The 21,166-nt window shown below is 42.4% G+C and overlaps 1 protein-coding gene across 1 annotated transcript in view; it reads right to left on the bottom strand.

Moving 5' to 3' along the window:
- Positions 1 to 20,474, bottom strand: part of LOC129845881 (collagen alpha-1(IX) chain-like) — a 39,962-nt gene extending 19,488 nt beyond the window's left edge. Inside the window, exons 1-22 of the mRNA XM_055913805.1 lie at positions 19,674 to 20,474; positions 18,838 to 18,915; positions 18,262 to 18,282; positions 17,590 to 17,652; positions 17,234 to 17,269; positions 17,045 to 17,107; positions 10,636 to 10,689; positions 8,790 to 8,825; positions 8,375 to 8,398; positions 8,045 to 8,098; positions 7,261 to 7,314; positions 5,138 to 5,173; positions 4,984 to 5,040; positions 4,524 to 4,577; positions 3,175 to 3,228; positions 2,261 to 2,314; positions 2,086 to 2,139; positions 1,842 to 1,895; positions 1,646 to 1,699; positions 1,399 to 1,452; positions 1,094 to 1,147; positions 730 to 774 (exon numbers count right to left, since the gene is read on the bottom strand). Of these exons, the coding sequence (XP_055769780.1) occupies positions 730 to 774; positions 1,094 to 1,147; positions 1,399 to 1,452; positions 1,646 to 1,699; positions 1,842 to 1,895; positions 2,086 to 2,139; positions 2,261 to 2,314; positions 3,175 to 3,228; positions 4,524 to 4,577; positions 4,984 to 5,040; positions 5,138 to 5,173; positions 7,261 to 7,314; positions 8,045 to 8,098; positions 8,375 to 8,398; positions 8,790 to 8,825; positions 10,636 to 10,689; positions 17,045 to 17,107; positions 17,234 to 17,269; positions 17,590 to 17,652; positions 18,262 to 18,282; positions 18,838 to 18,915; positions 19,674 to 20,174 (1,554 nt within the window). The 5' untranslated portion in view covers positions 20,175 to 20,474. The remainder of the gene's footprint in view (positions 1 to 729; positions 775 to 1,093; positions 1,148 to 1,398; positions 1,453 to 1,645; positions 1,700 to 1,841; positions 1,896 to 2,085; positions 2,140 to 2,260; positions 2,315 to 3,174; positions 3,229 to 4,523; positions 4,578 to 4,983; positions 5,041 to 5,137; positions 5,174 to 7,260; positions 7,315 to 8,044; positions 8,099 to 8,374; positions 8,399 to 8,789; positions 8,826 to 10,635; positions 10,690 to 17,044; positions 17,108 to 17,233; positions 17,270 to 17,589; positions 17,653 to 18,261; positions 18,283 to 18,837; positions 18,916 to 19,673) is intronic.
- Between the last annotated feature and the right edge of the window lie 692 nt (positions 20,475 to 21,166).

Genomic DNA, 21,166 nt, shown 5'->3' with positions numbered 1-21,166 from the left:
GGTCAGGTCAGGACAGTCGGGTCAGGTCAGGACAGTCAGGTCAGGTCAGGACATTCGGGTCAGTGTCTGGACAGTCAGGTCAGGTCAGGTCAGGACAGTCAGGTCAGGACAGTCAGGTCAGGACAGTCGGGTCAGGTCAGGACAGTCAGGTCAGGTCAGGACATTCGGGTCAGTGTCAGGACAGTCAGGCCAGGTCAGGTCAGGACAGTCAGGTCAGTGTCAGGACAGTCAGGTCAGGACAGTCAGGTCAGGTCAGGACAGTCAGTGTCAGAAAAGTCAGGTCAGTGTCAGGACAGTCGGGTCAGGTCAGGACAGTCAGGTCAGTGTCAGGACAGTCAGGTCAGTGTCAGGACAGTCAGTGTCAGGACAGTCAGGTCAGGACAGTCAGGTCAGGTCAGGACAGTCAGTGTCAGGACAGTCAGGTCAGTGTCAGGACAGTCAGGTCAGTGTCAGGACAGTCGGGTTCAGGTCAGGACAGTCAGGTCAGTGTCAGGACAGTCAGGTCAGTGTCAGGACAGTCAGGTCAGTGTCAGGACAGTTAGGTCAGTGTACCCATGCTCTTATTCAGCTGCAGCTCCTCAGTGACGCAGATTATCTCTATTTGTCAAATGGGTTGAGTTTATGGCTTAGAGTAATGCCTATTGGCTGTAGACAAATTGATGTAAGTGGTGCATTGTGGGTGAATTAGGAATTAGAATACTATTTTAATATGATCTCTATGACACCTACCTTGTCTCCACCAGTTCCTTTAGAGCCAGGAGAACCGGGTAATCCCTAGAGAGGAAACACAATATTTTCAATCAAAATGAATCTACAGTAACAAGAATTATAATGTAAATACCTGGAATACATCTGACCAAACCACTCATTCATTTATTATCCATTTCAGAGATGTTGTTGACAACATGAAAACCTCAAATGTTTGTAAAACAAAAGAACCTACACAATGGTGGTTGTCAGTCAGAAACAATTATCTCATGTTATTAATATTATGTTATTTCACATCAGGATTAGAATACGGGAGCCTGGGGAGGTTTACACAGGCGCAACCAATCAGAACACCTGTTAGTGTGAGGTCAAAGGTCATACTTACAGGAAGGCCCTGAAGCCCCACCTCACCGGGAGACCCAGCCTTGCCAATGGTGCCCTGTGGAGAAAGAGAGTTAAGATGACATCTTGACATCACAGTTGTAATCTTAACTTGATTTGACAACTCCTGCTGATTCCTCCATTCAACCAGTTTGAATCCCATTCTGTAGTAGACTTTTCAGAATGCTGTGATCTCCATTGCCAAGCCAATAGAAATGGCTGCAGAAAAGAATCCCTGTAGACCTATGAGAGGGCACAGCACAACTAGAAGGATACATGTAAACATCTGACAGTAGATCCTGTCCATACCTTTCCACCTGGCATTCCAGGAATACCTTCACGGCCATCCACTCCTGACAAACCCTACACATTAAAAAAGAACCACGACAATTATTCCATGACAAGTGTTAATGTTACAAGAAGGTTCTATGGTTCTATGAATGGTTCTGTGGCTTAAATGATTCTAAGAGTCTATGAATACACAACAGACGCTTACATTTTCCACCGCCAAGACTGATTGTTTAAGCTGTGATACAATAGTTACAGTAATACTTACACCATTTCCCTTGGGCCCAGGAAGACCTGTAATTCCTCTTCCACCTTGAGATCCCTAGATAACAACACAATAGGAAAAGGAACCAATCAGGGCAACAGCATTAAACCATCATCACCACCCCAGACAGTGACTAAAGACTAGAATCAATTTGGCCATGTGAAACCATGGTAGGTGTATTTTTTACTCTGATACCCACCTCATCACCTTTAGGACCAGACTCGCCCATCACGCCCCTCTGGCCTTGGTCACCCTAAAAAGAGACAGCATCAACATATTGTAAGACAAAACCGTTTTACAGAGATGTTTAATCATGTCCTTCATTGAGAACACAACACATAATGACATGTGAACAGTGGCGTATTTCTGTTAGACCTTTCCAGAGGTCTAACATTAGTGAAATCATAATGAACAGGAGAAGGGGATTATGGGAGAATACTTACAGTGGCTCCTTCAACACCCTGGGGACCTGGATCTCCATCATGTCCTCGTGCTCCCTGTCACAACACCAGGGGTATATTAGCATTAAGATGACAGAGAGGATGTAAACACGAAGCAAATAACATTTTTTAGCGAGCCAGGATTGAAATATAATTAACTTCAAAGAGTGACTCTTACAAGTCCACCTTTGGGCCCCATCATTCCAGTGGAGCCTCTGATTCCCTGAGGACCCTGTAATCACACAACAGCAAAAGGACAAACAGTCATTAACTATCAACATAGACAGTCTGTTATATTATCACTACAGGCAGTCTGTTATATTATCACTACAGGCAGTCTATTATAGTATCACTATAGACAGTCTGTTATATTATCACTACAGACAGTCTGTTATATTATCACTACAGACAGTCTGTTATATTATCTCTACAGACAGTCTGTTATATTATCTCTACAGACAGTCTGTTATATTATCTCTATAGACAGTCTGTTATATTATCTCTACAGACAGTCTGTTATATTATCTCTACAGACAGTCTGTTATAGTATCACTATAGACAGTCTGTTATATTATCACTACAGACAGTCTGTTATATTATCACTACAGACAGTCTGTTATATTATCACTATAGACAGTCTGTTATATTATCTCTACAGACAGTCTGTTATATTATCTCTACAGACAGTCTGTTATATTATCTCTATAGACAGTCTATTATCTCTACAGACAGGCTGTTATATTATCTCTATAGACAGTCTGTTATATTATCTCTATAGACAGTCTGTTATATTATCTCTACAGACAGGCTGTTATATTATCTCTATAGACAGTCTGTTATATTATCTCTATAGACAGTCTGTTATATTATCTCTACAGACAGTCTATTATCTCTACAGACAGGCTGTTATATTATCTCTACAGACAGTCTGTTATATTATCTCTACAGACAGTCTGTTATATTATCTCTATAGACAGTCTGTTATATTATCTCTACAGACAGTCTATTATCTCTACAGACAGTCTGTTATATTATCTCTACAGACAGTCTGTTATATTATCTGTTAAAGGTAGGTTAATGAGAGTATCAAACCGTTGGGCCCTGGGATCCGAGGTCCCCTGTGGTTCCCTGGTCACCCTCTTCACCCTAGAGAGAGAGAGGTAACATGCAGACATCAGTAAGATGAACAACTGCGTATGACAGAGACATTGAAACATAAGTAGGTACATTTATAGGAGGATAGAAAGATGGATTTCAAATGTAAGCTGTTTCAAAACAACATTAATGGCTGCTAAACAACTCCCATGGACTTTAAATCAATGTTCCTACAGCCTCGTTTACTCAGATACATGACACACTTTTCAATCAAATAGATTCTACCGCTGATCACATTGCCAAAGGTGTGAGTGCTGTCATCTGTCAGAGACAACACGCTTTGACTTGTGAGTGAAAAGCATGCATGTTCTACACCAGACACCCTTCAATAGAGCCACTAAGCAAGGCTGGATACATGGAGTCTTGAATCCAGACAGACAGACAGTGAATGGAGTTACAGGCCACTAGGTGATGAAGTGACTTGGGTATAGAAGTGAACTTATTTCCTTATATATTGATGTATGGAACCATTACAGGGCTGAGAGTGGATGTGTTAGCATGGCATTCCATATCAACCATAACCCCTGCATCACTAACATGGTCTGTGTCCCAAATCGCACCCTAATCCCTATAAAGTGCTCTATTTTTTTTTACCAGGGCCCATAGGGCTGTGTTCGTAAGTAGAGCACTCTGTAGGGAATGAGGTGTCATTGGGGACGCAGCCATGGAAATAGATGACTTTCAGGCAACATATCACTCACAGCCTTTCTAAATGCAATGAGGCATTTTTTTTTTAAAGAGTGAGGTTTATGTTGTGCAGAGGTCCTATAGCAGGTAGAGATCCTATAGCAGGCAGAGGTCCTATAGCAGGTAGAGATCCTATAGCAGGCAGAGGTCCTATAGCAGGTAGAGATCCTATAGCAGGCAGAGGTCCTATAGCAGGCAGAGATCCTGTAGCAGGCAGAGATTATATAGCAGGCAGAGATCCTATAGCAGGTAGAAATTCTATAGCAGGTAGAGATCCTATAGCAGGCAGAGATCCTATAGCAGTCAGGATAGATGGATGGAGTCATGCATACTGACAGCTAAGAAGTAGCAGTGAGAGTATTTCTTCTAATGTCTAATCTGAATATCTTGATCAGTCAAGATGTAAAGCTGATCTCATGAAGCATCACATGAAGCAATGAGACCATAGGAGCTACAAAGCTCCAAGCTTATTCTATGTCATGGAAACATCTGGTCTGGTTTTCCAGAAACAGACTAAACCTAGTTCTGGACAAAGTCATTTTAATGTAGTATAGGTTTTTGTTCAGTTCTCTGAATGTGTATAAAATGTAAGCCCTTACCTTGTGCCCTTGTTTCCCAGGCTCTCCTCCTTCCCCTTTGACTCCTTTGTGACCCTAGAAAACAGAGGAACATGAAGCTTAAACACACTCCCCCATCTCTGTCACATATCACTGTTAGACTATCATTATACTAACTGTCAAGACAATAGATTTAAACCAATGACTTCTGTGAGGCCGTAGGTTGAAGCAGCTATGGTTACCATTAGCACAATATATGATAACTTATGAGACCAAGTTATCAATAGATCACTGGCTATGTTCCAATGCCCTTCCTAGCATACCACTGAGAACGTTTATCCATTACATAAGTTAACCCACTGTTCCTAGGCCGTCATTGAAAATAAGAATTTGTTTTTAACTGACTTGCCTAGTTAAATAAAGGTCATATATATATGATAACACTAGTGGGGGCATGCATTGTCCTTGGCCCCTGACCCCTGACCCCTGACCCTTGACTCACCTTCATGCCAGGGAGGCCGGGATGACCAGGTGTTCCAGGCGGACAGGCACCAGGGCACTAAACAGCAGCAGGATAAATCAACAGGGTCAGATAATCACTCATACGTGTAATGTCAGGCACCGAGTTGTGTGAACTTGAATGAACAAAGTCTTACCAGCTCGGCACTCAAATCCTGCATCCCTGCTGCACCCTGAAAAACACATCATTTTGAGAATTGTTAATCAGTTGATTAGGAAGAGTAGATGACTGTTCAACGTGACACACTAACAGCTCACGATATTCTCTGGATGTGCTTGTCAACATATCACCAACTAGGGACGTAACACGTAACACGGTGACAGTAACACACGTAACACGGTGACAGTGATCCACAGATTAACTACTCACTTTAGGCCCTGCTGATCCACAGATTAACTACTCACTTTAGGCCCTGCTGATCCACAGATGTACTACTCACTTTAGGCCCTGCTGATCCACAGATGTACTACTCACTTTTGGCCCTGCTGATCCACAGATATACTACTCACTCTGGGCCCTGCTGATCCACAGATGTACTACTCACTCCAGGCCCTGCTGATCCACAGATGTACTACTCACTCTAGGCCCTGCTGATCCACAGATGTACTACTCACTCTAGGCCCTGCTGATCCACATATGTACTACTCACTCTGGGCCCTACTGATCCACAGATGTACTACTCACTCTAGGCCCTACTGATCCACAGATGTACTACTCACTCTGGGCCCTGCTGATCCACATATGTACTACTCACTCTGGGCCCTACTGATCCACAGATGTACTACTCACTCTGGGCCCTACTGATCCACAGATGTACTACTCACTCTAGGCCCTGCTGATCCACAGATGTACTACTCACTCTGGGCCCTGCTGATCCACAGATGTACTACTCACTCTGGGCCCTACTGATTCACAGATGTACTACTCACTCTAGGCCCTACTGATCCACAGATGTACTACTCACTCTGGGCCCTACTGATCCACAGATGTACTACTCACTCTAGGCCCTACTGATCCACAGATGTACTACTCACTCTGGGCCCTACTGATCCACAGATGTACTACTCACTCTAGGCCCTACTGATCCACAGATGTACTACTCACTCTGGGCCCTACTGATCCACAGATGTACTACTCACTCTAGGCCCTACTGATCCACAGATGTACTACTCACTCTGGGCCCTACTGATCCACAGATGTACTACTCACTCTGGGCCCTACTGATCCACAGATGTACTACTCACTCTGGGCCCTGCTGATCCACAGATGTACTACTCACTCTGGGCCCTACTGATCCACAGATGTACTACTCACTCTGGGCCCTACTGATCCACAGATGTACTACTCACTCTGGGCCCTGCTGATCCACAGATGTACTACTCACTCTGGGCCCTACTGATCCACAGATGTACTACTCACTCTGGGCCCTGCTGATCCACAGATGTACTACTCACTCTGGGCCCTACTGATCCACAGATGTACTACTCACTCTGGGCCCTACTGATCCACAGATGTACTACTCACTCTGGGCCCCACTGATCCACAGATGTACTACTCACTCTGGGCCCTACTGATCCACAGATGTACTACTCACTCTGGGCCCTGCTGATCCACAGATGTACTACTCACTCTGGGCCCTACTGATCCACAGATGTACTACTCACTCTGGGCCCTGCTGATCCACAGATGTACTACTCACTCTGGGCCCTACTGATCCACAGATGTACTACTCACTCTGGGCCCTGCTGATCCACAGATGTACTACTCACTCTGGGCCCTACTGATCCACAGATGTACTACTCACTCTGGGCCCTGCTGATCCACAGATGTACTACTCACTCTGGGCCCTACTGATCCACAGATGTACTACTCACTCTGGGCCCTACTGATCCACAGATGTACTACTCACTCTGGGCCCTGCTGATCCACAGATGTACTACTCACTCTGGGCCCTGCTGATCCACAGATGTACTACTCACTCTGGGCCCTACTGATCCACAGATGTACTACTCACTCTGGGCCCTACTGATCCACAGATGTACTACTCACTCTGGGCCCTACTGATCCACAGATGTACTACTCACTCTGGGCCCTACTGATCCACAGATGTACTACTCACTCTGGGCCCTACTGATCCACAGATGTACTACTCACTCTGGGCCCTACTGATCCACAGATGTACTACTCACTCTGGGCCCTACTGATCCACAGATGTACTACTCACTCTGGGCCCTACTGATCCACAGATGTACTACTCACTCTGGGCCCTGCTGATCCACCAGGTCCTGTTGGTCCTCTCACTCCCATAGCACCCTGTGGTAACGGACACAGAAAGCAGATCAAACAAACAGGTATGGTCCATTTACCTTTTGATTGACGTTCCTGACAGAGGAGGTACTGTACATCACAGGAGGTTGGTGGCACCTTAATTGGGGGGGGGGGGGGGGGGGGGGGGGGGGGCTCGTCCACGGGCTGGAGCGGAATTAGTGGAACGGTATCAAATACATCAAACACATGGTTTCCATGGTTTCCAGGTGTTTGATGCCATTCCATTCACTCCGTTCCAGCCGGTATTATGAGGCATCCTCCCCTCGGTAGCCTCTTATGCTGTACATCCAATCAGCCATATTTGGCCCTAAAACTCCAGCTCCCTAACTATCTACATGCAGTGCTTGAAGTGGACTGAAATAGGAGCTGGTACTCAGGATTTTAGGATCCAGTACTGTTTATATACAGCTGCCGGAAATCAAGCAGGAGAAAAGCACCAGTCTGTTCCGGCCCAATTCAAGCTCTGTCCACATAGAGAATCACTATGACCTGACTGAGGATCTATATGTCCTTGCGGATCGTTAGGTGATGAGGAGTGTGAGGTGATGAGGATCGTTTAGGTATTTGTATTTGTATTTATTAAGGATCCCCATTAGCTGCTGATCGTTAGGTGATGAGGATCATTAGGTGATGAGGATCGTTAGGTGATGAGGATCGTTAGGTGATGAGGATCGTTAGGTGATGAGGGTCATGAGGGTCTGTAACTGATACTCACATGGGGTCCACCTTTTCCCAAATCACCTGGAAGTCCTCCTGGCCCCGGGGGTCCCTGTTCAGAGAAACACGTATTAATTAACTGAAAATTATGACTTGAACTAATGTATCACCCACACAAAAATATAATTTATTTTCTTAATTTTTCATAGTTTTGAAAGTTTTTCAACAATATGTCTGTTTCCCATACAGTTGCCTTCCGAATGCATCAAAGGTATCTTACCATGGCTAATGTGAACGTTAACAGACATTTTACTAGATACTGTACTGTAAAGATGTAATACATGTGTCATGTGTGAATGTGTAATTAATAATACTGTAAAAGACTTACAGGGGGTCCATCGTCTCCAACGCCCTATGGAGTAAAACAGAAACACCAGACGAGTCAATGCCACTATAGCATCTTACTATAGCATCTTACTATAGCATCTTACTATAGCATCTTACTATAGCATCTTACTAATTTGTAAGTCGCTCTGGATAAGAGCGTCTGCTAAATGACTTAAATGTAAATGTACTATAGCATCTTACTATAGCATCTTACTATAGCATCTTACTATAGCATCTTACTAAAGCGACTTAATAGGCTCTATGAAGGCTCTATGAAGGCTTCATTAATAAGCCTTAGAAGCTATGTTTCATGTGATGTGAGAAAGCAGAATGTTCTATGGCTGGGCCCTCTGAGTCTTCAGTATGGACTGATTCCACTAATGAACGAGTGGTTCATAGAGAATAATGTAACTCACAGCTAGTCCACGAGGTCCTGGTTTCCCGGGTTCCCCCTGAAACACAGTAAAATAGCATGTCAGTTTGAAAACACAGTGAACATGAGACAACTGTAAAGAGAATATTTCATATGTACTGTGAGTTAATCATCCCCCATCCAGCACCCAAAGCAAACTATGCATGTAGAAGACATGAAACTATATTCTCCATAAAGACATGTTTTTAGCTTGTCATGTACACACAAACAGAATTCAGTATCGTGTCCTGTTTCCCCCAGGACCACATACACATACTAAACATGTAAGATGCTTTGGATAAAAGCCTCTGTTGCATATATTCACACATGACTTGTATACTGTAGTAGTCTAGCCACTGTTCCAAATCCTTAGACATTGTCAAACACACACCAAACATACACCAAACACACACCAAACACACACCAAACATACACCAAACATACACCAAACACACACCAAACACACACCAAACACACACTAAACACACACCAAACATACACCAAACACACACTAAACACACACCAAACACACACCAAACATACACCAAACACACACCAAACACACACCAAACACACACTAAACACACACCAAACACACACTAAACACACACCAAACACACACCAAACACACACTAAACACACACCAAACACACACTAAACACACACCAAACACACACCAAACACACACCAAACACACACCAAACACACACTAAACACACACTAAACACACACTAAACACACACCAAACACACACCAAACATACACCAAACACACACCAAACACACACCAAACACACACCAAACACACACCAAACACACACTAAACACACACCAAACACACACCAAACACACACTAAACACACACCAAACACACACCAAACATACACCAAACACACACCAAACACACACCAAACACACACTAAACACACACCAAACACACACTAAACACACACCAAACACACACCAAACATACACCAAACACACACCAAACACACACCAAACACACACCAAACACACACCAAACATACACCAAACATACACCAACTAAATTCTGCAGCTGTTTGATTCCTGTGCTGTAATATTCTCGCCAATTTCTTTTCCTTCCTAGACAAATTAAGCCATCTGAGTAAAATCATTAACTAGAGACTCAACAAACTATGTATGTGGAAAACATCAAAGTATTTCTCCAAAAAGACCTGCTTTCATCTCATCAGAAACACACACCAACAGTATCCTACTCCGCTTACTTTTGACACTTCCACTGAATATTCTGGACAATTTCCTTCTGAGACAATTGAAGCCGTCTGAGTAATTACTTAACTAGAGACTTCACAGACTGAATTAACATTCCTCCAGTTTAATCCTGTGACTGTGAACCTGAGCCAGGCAGGGTACACACCAAAACAAAGAAAAAAATAGGGAGGGACTTAGTGAGCTCGTCCAATAAGAAACATAAATTTTGTTCTTCGTTGCAAATCGTTTAAAAAAAAATTCCTTGCTTGCCCTAATGAACACGACTCTGATGCTTGGGCCTGGTTCCCCACAGAGATTACCCAGAACTCTGGCAGGGAGGGATCAGGGATTAAAGCTCATTTGTCATGAGGAATTGCTTTACGCGTTGTAATTGTAATTCCTGCTGTCTTGCCTGCCAACACAGTGGGCGAATGGATGGTCAGCAGCTTGGCTCAGTCACCCGATTGAGAGTTACCCTGGTCCCAGATCTGATTGTACTGTCTGGTGTGACAATGACCAAAGGAATTGACAAGACAGCACCAACACATCTGGGACCAGACTGTCTGAGAGTCTATGAAGCAGAAACATTAAAGGGCTCATTAGTGATTAGTTACTCACTTTCTGTCCAAGGGGACCATCAGGGCCTTCATCTCCAGTAGGGCCAGTCAAACCCTGCAGAGAGAGGAAGAGAGGAGAGAGAGACCAGGCTTCACTAATCCATCACAACAAAGACAGAAATGTCATCCAATGTCAGTAGGAGATCAGCTGTACGCTAGAAAACCATAAGAGTTAGTTGATACCTTTTCATAAGCGATCATAACAGAATACCTTTCTCTAAGAAATGTTTTTGCAACTTTACAAACTTTAAGGTGTGCTTTAAGCCTTCCTAATCTCATAATAATTCCAGCTGTGTATGTACATGATGTCATAAAAAAGGTTGGGTACGTCACACAGCGAATGGGGTGGGAGGAGCTCAGAAGTAGGCGTGTGTACGTGGGCAGGGCTAAACGATGCCCCTCCCACAAGGAATGAATGGGTAAACACTGTGCATTAGTAGAAACGAGTATCCAGTACTTTTCAGCACAGCTTGACAGAATGGCAAAGCTCTGAAATACATGCTCTTTTCCATTCTCTGACTTATGTTGGCATTTTCAAAATAGTTTCAACAAATGCTTCCTTGGATTATATTGATTTAAGATAGATCATGTTAGGTTTGAATAGACGGTGCCATCTAGTCTGGAATAGGAATGATCTCCACAGACACCACGGTCAGGACACTGAGAGCATCTGAGACAAACTGAGACATCTCTCTGAGACAGTTAACTTACTGGGAGAGTGGTTAACCCAAACCCACATTCCTCTGGTCCAACTCAAACAAGATCCATTGACAGGTATCATTCCACAGCAGCCTGAGGATCCTCAACTGGAGAATGGAGACTGGAGACACCCACAGCACAAACACTGCTGGGTACTGTTTCACTAAGGATTTATGGGCGTGAGAAAAAATATTGCCGAAATAATAAAAAACACTTCACAGCAATTATTTTCTGGACAAAAATAATATCCAGTTGAACATATACACAGAGTATAAAAACATTAGGAACACCTTCTCTTTCCATTTCACAGACTGACCAGGTGAGTCCAGGTGAAAGCTATGATCCCTTATTGATGTCACTTGTTAAATCCACTTCAATCAGTGTAGATGAAGGGGAGGAGACAGGTTAAAGAAGGATTTTCAAGCCTTGAAACAATTGAGACATCGATTGTCTGTGTGTGCCATTCAGAGGGTGAATGGGCAAGACAAAATATTGAATTGCCTTTGAACAGGGTATGGTAGTAGGTTCCAGGCGCAACGGTTTGTGTCAAGAACTGCAACGCTTCTGGATTTTTCACTCTCAACAGTTTCGCTTGTGTATCAAGAATGGTCCACCACCCAAAAGACATCCAGCCAAGTTGACACAACTGTGGGAAGCATTGGAGTCAACATGTGGAATGCTTTTGACACCTTGTAGAGTCCATTCCCTGACAAATTGAGGCAGTACTGGCAAAAGGGGGGGGCAACTTCATATTAGGAAGGTGTTCCTAATGTTTGGTATACTCATCCACTTTGATATATCACACTCTATAGACCTACTAGTCACTTTGATATCTCATCCGTATGCCTTTGTTCACACTCTATAGACCTACTACTAGTCACTTTGATATCTCATCCGTATGCCTTTGTTCACACTCTATAGACCTACTACAGTCACTTTGATATCTCATCCGTATGCCTTTGTTCACACTCTATAGACCTACTACAGTCACTTTGATATCTCATCCGTATGCCTTTGTTCACACTCTATAGACCTACTACAGTCACTTTGATATCTCATCCGTATGCCTTTGTTCACACTCTATAGACCTACTACAGTCACTTTGACATCTCATCCGTATGCCTTTGTTCACACTCTATAGACCTACTCAGTCACTTTGATATCTCATCCGTATGCCTTTGTTCACACTCTATAGACCTACTACAGTCACTTTGATATCTCATCCGTATGCCTTTGTTCACACTCTATAGACCTACTACAGTCACTTTGATATCTCATCCGTATGCCTTTGTTCACACTCTATAGACCTACTACAGTCACTTTGATATCTCATCCGTATGCCTTTGTTCACACTCTATAGACCTACTACAGTCACTTTGATATCTCATCCGTATGCCTTTGTTCACACTCTATAGACCTACTACAGTCACTTTGATATCTCATCCGTATGCCTTTGTTCACACTCTATAGACCTACTACAGTCACTTTGATATCTCATCCGTATGCCTTTGTTCACACTCTATAGACCTACTACAGTCACTTTGATATCTCATCCGTATGCCTTTGTTCACACTCTATAGACCTACTACAGTCACTTTGATATCTCATCCGTATGCCTTTGTTCACACTCTATAGACCTACTACAGTCACTGATATCTCATCCGTATGCCTTTGTTCACACTCTATAGACCTACTACTAGTCACTTTGATATCTCATCCGTATGCCTTTGTTCACACTCTATAGACCTACTACAGTCACTTTGATATCTCATCCGTATGCCTTTGTTCACACTCTATAGACCTACTACAGTCACTTTGATATCTCATCCGTATGCCTTTGTTCACACTCTATAGACCTACTACAGTCACTTTGATATCTCATCCGTATGCCTTTGTTCACACTCTATAGACCTACTACAGTCACTTTGATATCTCATCCGTATGCCTTTGTTCACACTCTATAGACCTACTACAGTCACTTTGATATCTCATCCGTATGCCTTTGTTCACACTCTATAGACCTACTACAGTCACTTTGATATCTCATCCGTATGCCTTTGTTCACACTCTATAGACCTACTACAGTCACTTTGATATCTCATCCGTATGCCTTTGTTCACACTCTATAGACCTACTACAGTCACTTTGATATCTCATCCGTATGCCTTTGTTCACACTCTATAGACCTACTACAGTCACTTTGATATCTCATCCGTATGCCTTTGTTCACACTCTATAGACCTACTAGTCACTTTGATATCTCATCCGTATGCCTTTGTTCACACTCTATAGACCTACTACAGTCACTTTGATATCTCATCCGTATGCCTTTGTTCACACTCTATAGACCTACTAGTCACTTTGATATCTCATCTGTATGCCTTTGTTCACACTCTATAGACCTACTACAGTCACTTTGATATCTCATCCGTATGCCTTTGTTCACACTCTATAGACCTACTAGTCACTTTGATATCTCATCTGTATGCCTTTGTTCACACTCTATAGACCTACTACAGTCACTTTGATATCTCATCCGTATGCCTTTGTTCACACTCTATAGACCTACTACAGTCACTTTGATATCTCATCCGTATGCCTTTGTTCACACTCTATAGACCTACTACAGTCACTTTGATATCTCATCCGTATGCCTTTGTTCACACTCTATAGACCTACTACAGTCACTTTGATATCTCATCCGTATGCCTTTGTTCACACTCTATAGACCTACTACAGTCACTTTGATATCTCATCCGTATGCCTTTGTTCACACTCTATAGACCTACTACAGTCACTTTGATATCTCATCCGTATGCCTTTGTTCACACTCTATAGACCTACTAGTCACTTTGATATCTCATCCGTATGCCTTTGTTCACACTCTATAGACCTACTACAGTCACTTTGATATCTCATCCGTATGCCTTTGTTCACACTCTATAGACCTACTAGTCACTTTGATATCTCATCCGTATGCCTTTGTTCACACTCTATAGACCTACTACAGTCACTTTGATATCTCATCCGTATGCCTTTGTTCACACTCTATAGACCTACTACAGTCACTTTGATATCTCATCCGTATGCCTTTGTTCACACTCTATAGACCTACTACAGTCACTTTGATATCTCATCCGTATGCCTTTGTTCACACTCTATAGACCTACTACAGTCACTTTGATATCTCATCCGTATGCCTTTGTTCACACTCTATAGACCTACTACAGTCACTTTGATATCTCATCCGTATGCCTTTGTTCACACTCTATAGACCTACTACAGTCACTTTGATATCTCATCCGTATGCCTTTGTTCACACTCTATAGACCTACTACAGTCACTTTGATATCTCATCCGTATGCCTTTGTTCACACTCTATAGACCTACTACAGTCACTTTGATATCTCATCCGTATGCCTTTGTTCACACTCTATAGACCTACTACAGTCACTTTGATATCTCATCCGTATGCCTTTGTTCACACTCTATAGACCTACTCAGTCACTTTGATATCTCATCCGTATGCCTTTGTTCACACTCTATAGACCTACTACAGTCACTTTGATATCTCATCCGTATGCCTTTGTTCACACTCTATAGACCTACTACAGTCACTTTGATATCTCATCCGTATGCCTTTGTTCACACTCTATAGACCTACTAGTCACTTTGATATCTCATCCGTATGCCTTTGTTCACACTCTATAGACCTACTACAGTCACTTTGATATCTCATCCGTATGCCTTTGTTCACACTCTATAGACCTACTAGTCACTTTGATATCTCATCCGTATGCCTTTGTTCACACTCTATAGACCTACTACAGTCACTTTGATATCTCATCCGTATGCCTTTGTTCACACTCTATAGACCTACTAGTCACTTTGATATCTCATCCGTATGCCTTTGTTCACACTCTATAGACCTACTAGTCACTTTGATATCTCATCTGTATGCCTTTGTTCACACTCTATAGACCTACTAGTCACTTTGATATCTCATCCGTAGGCCTTTGTTCACACTCTATAGACCTACTAGTCACTTTGATATCTCATCCGTATGCCTTTGTTCACACTCTATAGACCTACTACAGTCACTTTGATATCTCATCCATATGCCTTTGTTCACACTCTATAGACCTACTACAGTCACTTTGATATCTCATCCGTATGCCTTTGTTCACACTCTATAGACCTACTACTAGTCACTTTGATATCTCATCCGTATGCCTTTGTTCACACTCTATAGACCTACTAGTCACTTTGATATCTCATCCGTATGCCTTTGTTCACACTCTATAGACCTACTACAGTCACTTTGATATCTCATCCGTATGCCTTTGTTCACACTCTATAGACCTACTACAGTCACTTTGATATCTCATCTGTATGCCTTTGTTCACACTCTATAGACCTACTACAGTCACTTTGATATCTCATCCGTATGCCTTTGTTCACACTCTATAGACCTACTACAGTCACTTTGATATCTCATCCGTATGCCTTTGTTCACACTCTATAGACCTACTAGTCACTTTGATATCTCATCCGTATGCCTTTGTTCACACTCTATAGACCTACTAGTTACTTTGATATCTCATCCATATGCCTTTGTTCACACTCTATAGACCTACTAGTCACTTTGATATCTCATCCGTATGCCTTTGTTCACACTCTATAGACCTACTACAGTCACTTTGATATCTCATCCGTATGAATTTGTTCACACTCTATAGACCTACTACAGTCACTTTGATATCTCATCCATATGCCTTTGTTCACACTCTATAGACCTACTACAGTCACTTTGATATCTCATCCATATGCCGTATGCAGCAGAAGTGTGACTGAAATGCAAACTACGTACAAAGTGATACATGAACCATGTACACTTGATAGTATGCTTTAGGATATTAATATAAACTAATATCCTAGGAGTGTTTTCCTAACCCGCTTTTCTCCCTCCAATTTGGATGGAAGCTACAGTTAATTAAGGGCAGGCCTTCCTTCTCTCTGCCTGAACAAAAAGGCTGTTGTGTTACAAAGGAAACTGTCAATTTCTTAGCCTTTTCTTTGCTCCCGAGTGGCGTAGCGGTCTAAGGCACTGCATCTCAGTGCTAGAGGCATCACTACAGACACCCTGGTTGGAATCCAGGCTGTATCACAACCGGCCGTGATTGGGAGTCCCATAGGGCCGCGCACAATTGGCCCAGCGTCGTCCAGGTTTGGCCGATCTAGGCCGTCATTGTACATAAGAGTTTGTTCTTAACTGGCTTGCCTAGTTAAATAAAGGTTACTATAAAGGTTAATATATATATTTGGCCTGCTTGAAAATTCTTCACATTTTTCTCCGATTGGCTCCTCTCTTGGGTAAAGATTGATTGTCTCCTCTCTTGGGTAAAGATTGATTGTCTCCTCTCTTGGGTAAAGATTGATTGTCTCCTCTCTTGGGTAAAGATTGATTGTCTCCTCTCTTGGGTAAAGATTGATTGTCTCCTCTCTTGGGTAAAGATTGATTGGATCATATTTTTAAGGGTAGAAGGTGTACATATTGAGAAGTTCCACCTCCTAGCTACTGTACTGCTGCTATAACATGAATATGACAGTCATCATGACTAGTTCACTATTACTATCATCAAAGATAACAAAAAAGACGCCAATGACGACAAACAGGAAATTGAAGGCAGAGGATGAAACAGGATACTCACATCATCCCCGGGCTCGCCTGGCAACCCGGCTGAGCCTAGTTTACCTGCATCTCCATCAGGACCCTAACAACACAACAACACAACCACAATAGAATAACAACAACAACATACGGACAGTCAAATACAGCAGAATTACTAGATGATAATGACATAGTATTGTGTCAACAATAAAATAAAGTTTATAATTACAGCAGGGCCATCCTCTCCGTCGTCTCCCCTCTCACCCTGAAATAGAAAAAGGCCTACATGTGAAATGCACAGATAAATATATATCTATATATATTCACATATGTAAACATATGTGTTTATACATAATTGGTCTAATTCTAAATCTTCAGCATGCAGCCGGTTATGGTTGTAAAAAGGGTTGTGCTCGCCCACCGTACAAATCACATAATCGCATAATTATGAACAAGTGTTGGGATGATTGTAATAGTGACATGAGGTGAGCACATCCCATCTTACAAATCAATTATGAACATGAGTTGTGATAATGCTCTTTATCATTTGGAAGATAATTCAAGTTAATAGAGGAGAGAACGTACAGCGACACCATCAATTCCTGGGACACCTGCGGGTCCTGGAGGGCCGACGGGGCCTGAGGCCCTCTGGACAAAGAGACGGTCAAACAAGGCAATCAGCTATGGATATCATTGCTATACATAATGAACATCTGTATGGGACATACTGTATGTCTGAAAATGAAGGAGAAGCAGAAGTCTCCTTTAGGCTTAGCCAATAATAATTAATTCAAGGAATAACAGGTGCATAATTGCCATAGCAAAGCAAACATAAGACACCAACACAACTGAAGCAAATACCCTTCGTTCTGAGAAATATGTTCCATCCATGTGATAGTAGCTACCCACTGGGCACAGACATCAATTCAACATCTATTACATTTTGGTTCCAACGTCATTTCATTGAAATGATGTGGAAACAGCTTTGATTCAACCAGTGTGTACCCAGTGAGTACATGATGTAAATAAATACTGTATGCTCAGTCACAGTCACCCAGTGAGTACATGATGTAAATAAATACTGTATGCTCAGTAACAGTCACCCAGTTACAAAAATGAAATGATTATCCTGTGATTTGTTTCAGTATTTCTTATAGAACTTCACGTACATGACTAGACCAACTATAATCTGGCCATTCTGCTAGTTGATTCCACAACAATAAATCCATGAGAATAACATCATGTAGATACACTCACCTGAAGTTCTGCTTCATCAACCTGAAAGCAGAGGTACACAGAGAAGGACTTACTTGTGTGGAGCAAATAAGGACAATCTGCACCAAAAGTACCCAAAAAAGTGGCCTGCGAGCCATGGTCTCTCCTGCTCTTCCCTCTCCCGGACAGCAAGAACGGGTCAAAATGTTTTCCTTTTTCTTGGATAAGTTGGGTTGATGGACCCCCGACAAAAAAAGTCACCCAACTGAATCCGTTTCTACCAACTGAACCGCCAGAGGTACCATAGGCATCAAAGCCTTATGCATATTCATGACCTGCTTAGTTATAGGAAGTGATTGGCAGAATTCACGGACTGCGCAGGGAACAGACTGGGAGGGGTTATTATGGGTACAGAGGACAAATGGAAAATTGAAAATAATAGCGGGCGATTTAAATGGCTTGGGATTTATTGAACCACCTGTTTAGTGTTAATCTTTCATGTTGTTTATTTACAATGGTTGCCTGGGCTAGATAATACCAGCCTCTTTACTGGCTATTTTGATAATTTAGTTCAGTAATTTGACAATCGTTGCTTTCTGTTTTGTCAATGGTTCTTACCGACGTCCTGGCTGATAGGTCATTGCAGGTCTGTGGTCGCCCCACATCACAATGAATGTGCATCGACTGGAGCTCAAACTGAAAAATAAACACAATAATAATCATCACTCCGACATAAGTCACATTCACAACCTATATATAATATAATTGGCAAAATAGTGATCGTTAAATCCTTAGTTATCGTCACCAATCCTCAATCGGCTAAACCATCATGTAGGACTAATCCTCACATCATATGCATGATTCTCAACTAATCATAGTAATTTGACACTAACAGTAAGATAACTACTGATTGTAATGTTATTAATATATCTTTATTGTGACCACGAATAGAGTGAACCTGCCTGATGATAAATCATCTTAAAAAATACATCCCAAACCACTTGGACAATTATTATCAAAGGGCAATTACGCTCGATATTACGCAGACTTTTAATCTGTGATTTGGTTTTGGGACTATATTACAAACATCTCCCTATAATATTGCACTGCCATCATAGAAACTTTGCCTGGTCTTCCCTAGACACAGCCAGGTCATCTTCTGGACTAGAACCTCTGTGTTACAATTCCCACTTATTTGTAGAAATTGACATGGCGGAGCGCCACGCATTCCTTATAGGCCGCATTCGGCTAAAAAGTCACTCTCGGAGTAGGTCATTTACAGTAAAACTCTCCAATGTAGGCTAGAGTGTATGCCGAAAAACTAGGTTTGAATATTTGGAGTGGCCCTGCCGTTACTCACTATTGTGCCCTAAAGTCCCAAACCTCTTGTACTTGCCGTAGGACTAGCCTTATGAAAGGAGGCTAAACACAAGTTCACAAAACAATCAACTTACTGGCACTGCTAAAACGGGGTTATCCTTCAGCTTTCCAATCAACGTGTATCCATCCAGGTTGACTATACCTCTCTGGGATGTGTTCTGAGAATCCACCATAATACAATCCACGAACAGAGTTACAGAACGCTTGCTGACTTTCAGTAAGATATTGTGCCATTGAGAGTTGAAGAGGAACGGTAGGAAAGGGAAAACGGCCGTCTCTCGTGTTTTATTCAATGTTGTGAAGGTAAATTCAAGAGACAGCGATTCTCCGTTCAGTCTAACGGCAAGCTGCTCTTCGCCGTTCAAATCTTGCATTTGCCAAATATTCCAGTTCTTGGTTACGGTACTGCCGTTCATTCGTAAAACTGTCACAAACGCAAATTCCTCCGGTAGTCCAAGGGGATACGCTGATCTGAAACATGGAGAGAAATAATCACTTATCTTGTACATATTAGCCTTTGATAAATTGGCTAATATCGCCAATGCTAACATCGCCATGCATAGTAGGCTATTCATCTACATGCTTTACACATCGAATCCAGAGTAATTTACTAAAAAAGTGTATTTAATTGTAGTTAAATTATATACAAGTGCTGCTAAGGCTAAAATAATGTATACTTCTCCTAAAGTGAGCAGTGGCCCTTCATGTGGCCTATTAGCGCGGGAGGTAGCCCAGCGGTTAAGAGCGTTGGGCCAGTAACTGAAAGGTCGCTGGTTCGAGCCAACTAGGTGAAAAATCTGTCGATGTGCCCTTGAGCAAGGCACGTAACCCGAATTCCTCTTGTAAATTGCTCTGGATAAGATACTGCAATGTGCTGCGAGTTACCCTGATTCAGCACCATGGACAGGGACATGACCGGTAGATGGCAGTGTTCACCAATACTGCAGCTCTCTGGCCAATTACTGCAGAACCGTTGACCTACAGTATATATTTAATTGTACTATTGTTCCTGGGGTTATCCCTAAGATCTGGAAAGTGGAACCGTCCAATCTCCAAATAATCTTGCCTTTCCAAACTTTTAGAATCCCTGACCAACTGTCAGCTAAGAACTTCTCGTTCTATTCTTAATATAGTGAATATAGTTTTAAACCTGGACATACTGTAGCACCGGTTCAGCTGCTACGCTCCTTTTAGATAATGTGTTAAGTTGTTTGGATCATAAAAATCATTGTGCTGCCTTATTTATAGACATTCCCAAGGCCCTTGACACTGTTGACCATCACACTCTCATTCAAAGGTTGACTGAAATAAGCCTGGATCAGGCTTCTTGCAAGTGGTTTGAAAATGATCTGTCAGACAGGGTACAGTGTGTGATTTCTGATGGTGTCAAGTCTAGGTTCCTGGATATTAGGAAAGGTGTACCACATGGGTCGGTATTGGGACCTGTTCTCTTTACATACATAATATCGGTCTATTTGCTCAAACTTTTAATACTCATCTGTATGCAGACGATCCTGTTATGTATGCCGTTGCCCCAACTGTAGACCAGGTGTTGTTAGAGCTGCAA

Source organism: Salvelinus fontinalis, unplaced genomic scaffold, assembly GCF_029448725.1.
Source record: "Salvelinus fontinalis isolate EN_2023a unplaced genomic scaffold, ASM2944872v1 scaffold_0395, whole genome shotgun sequence".
NCBI lineage: Eukaryota > Metazoa > Chordata > Actinopteri > Salmoniformes > Salmonidae > Salvelinus > Salvelinus fontinalis.
This window is presented reverse-complemented; position numbering and strand designations above follow the sequence as displayed.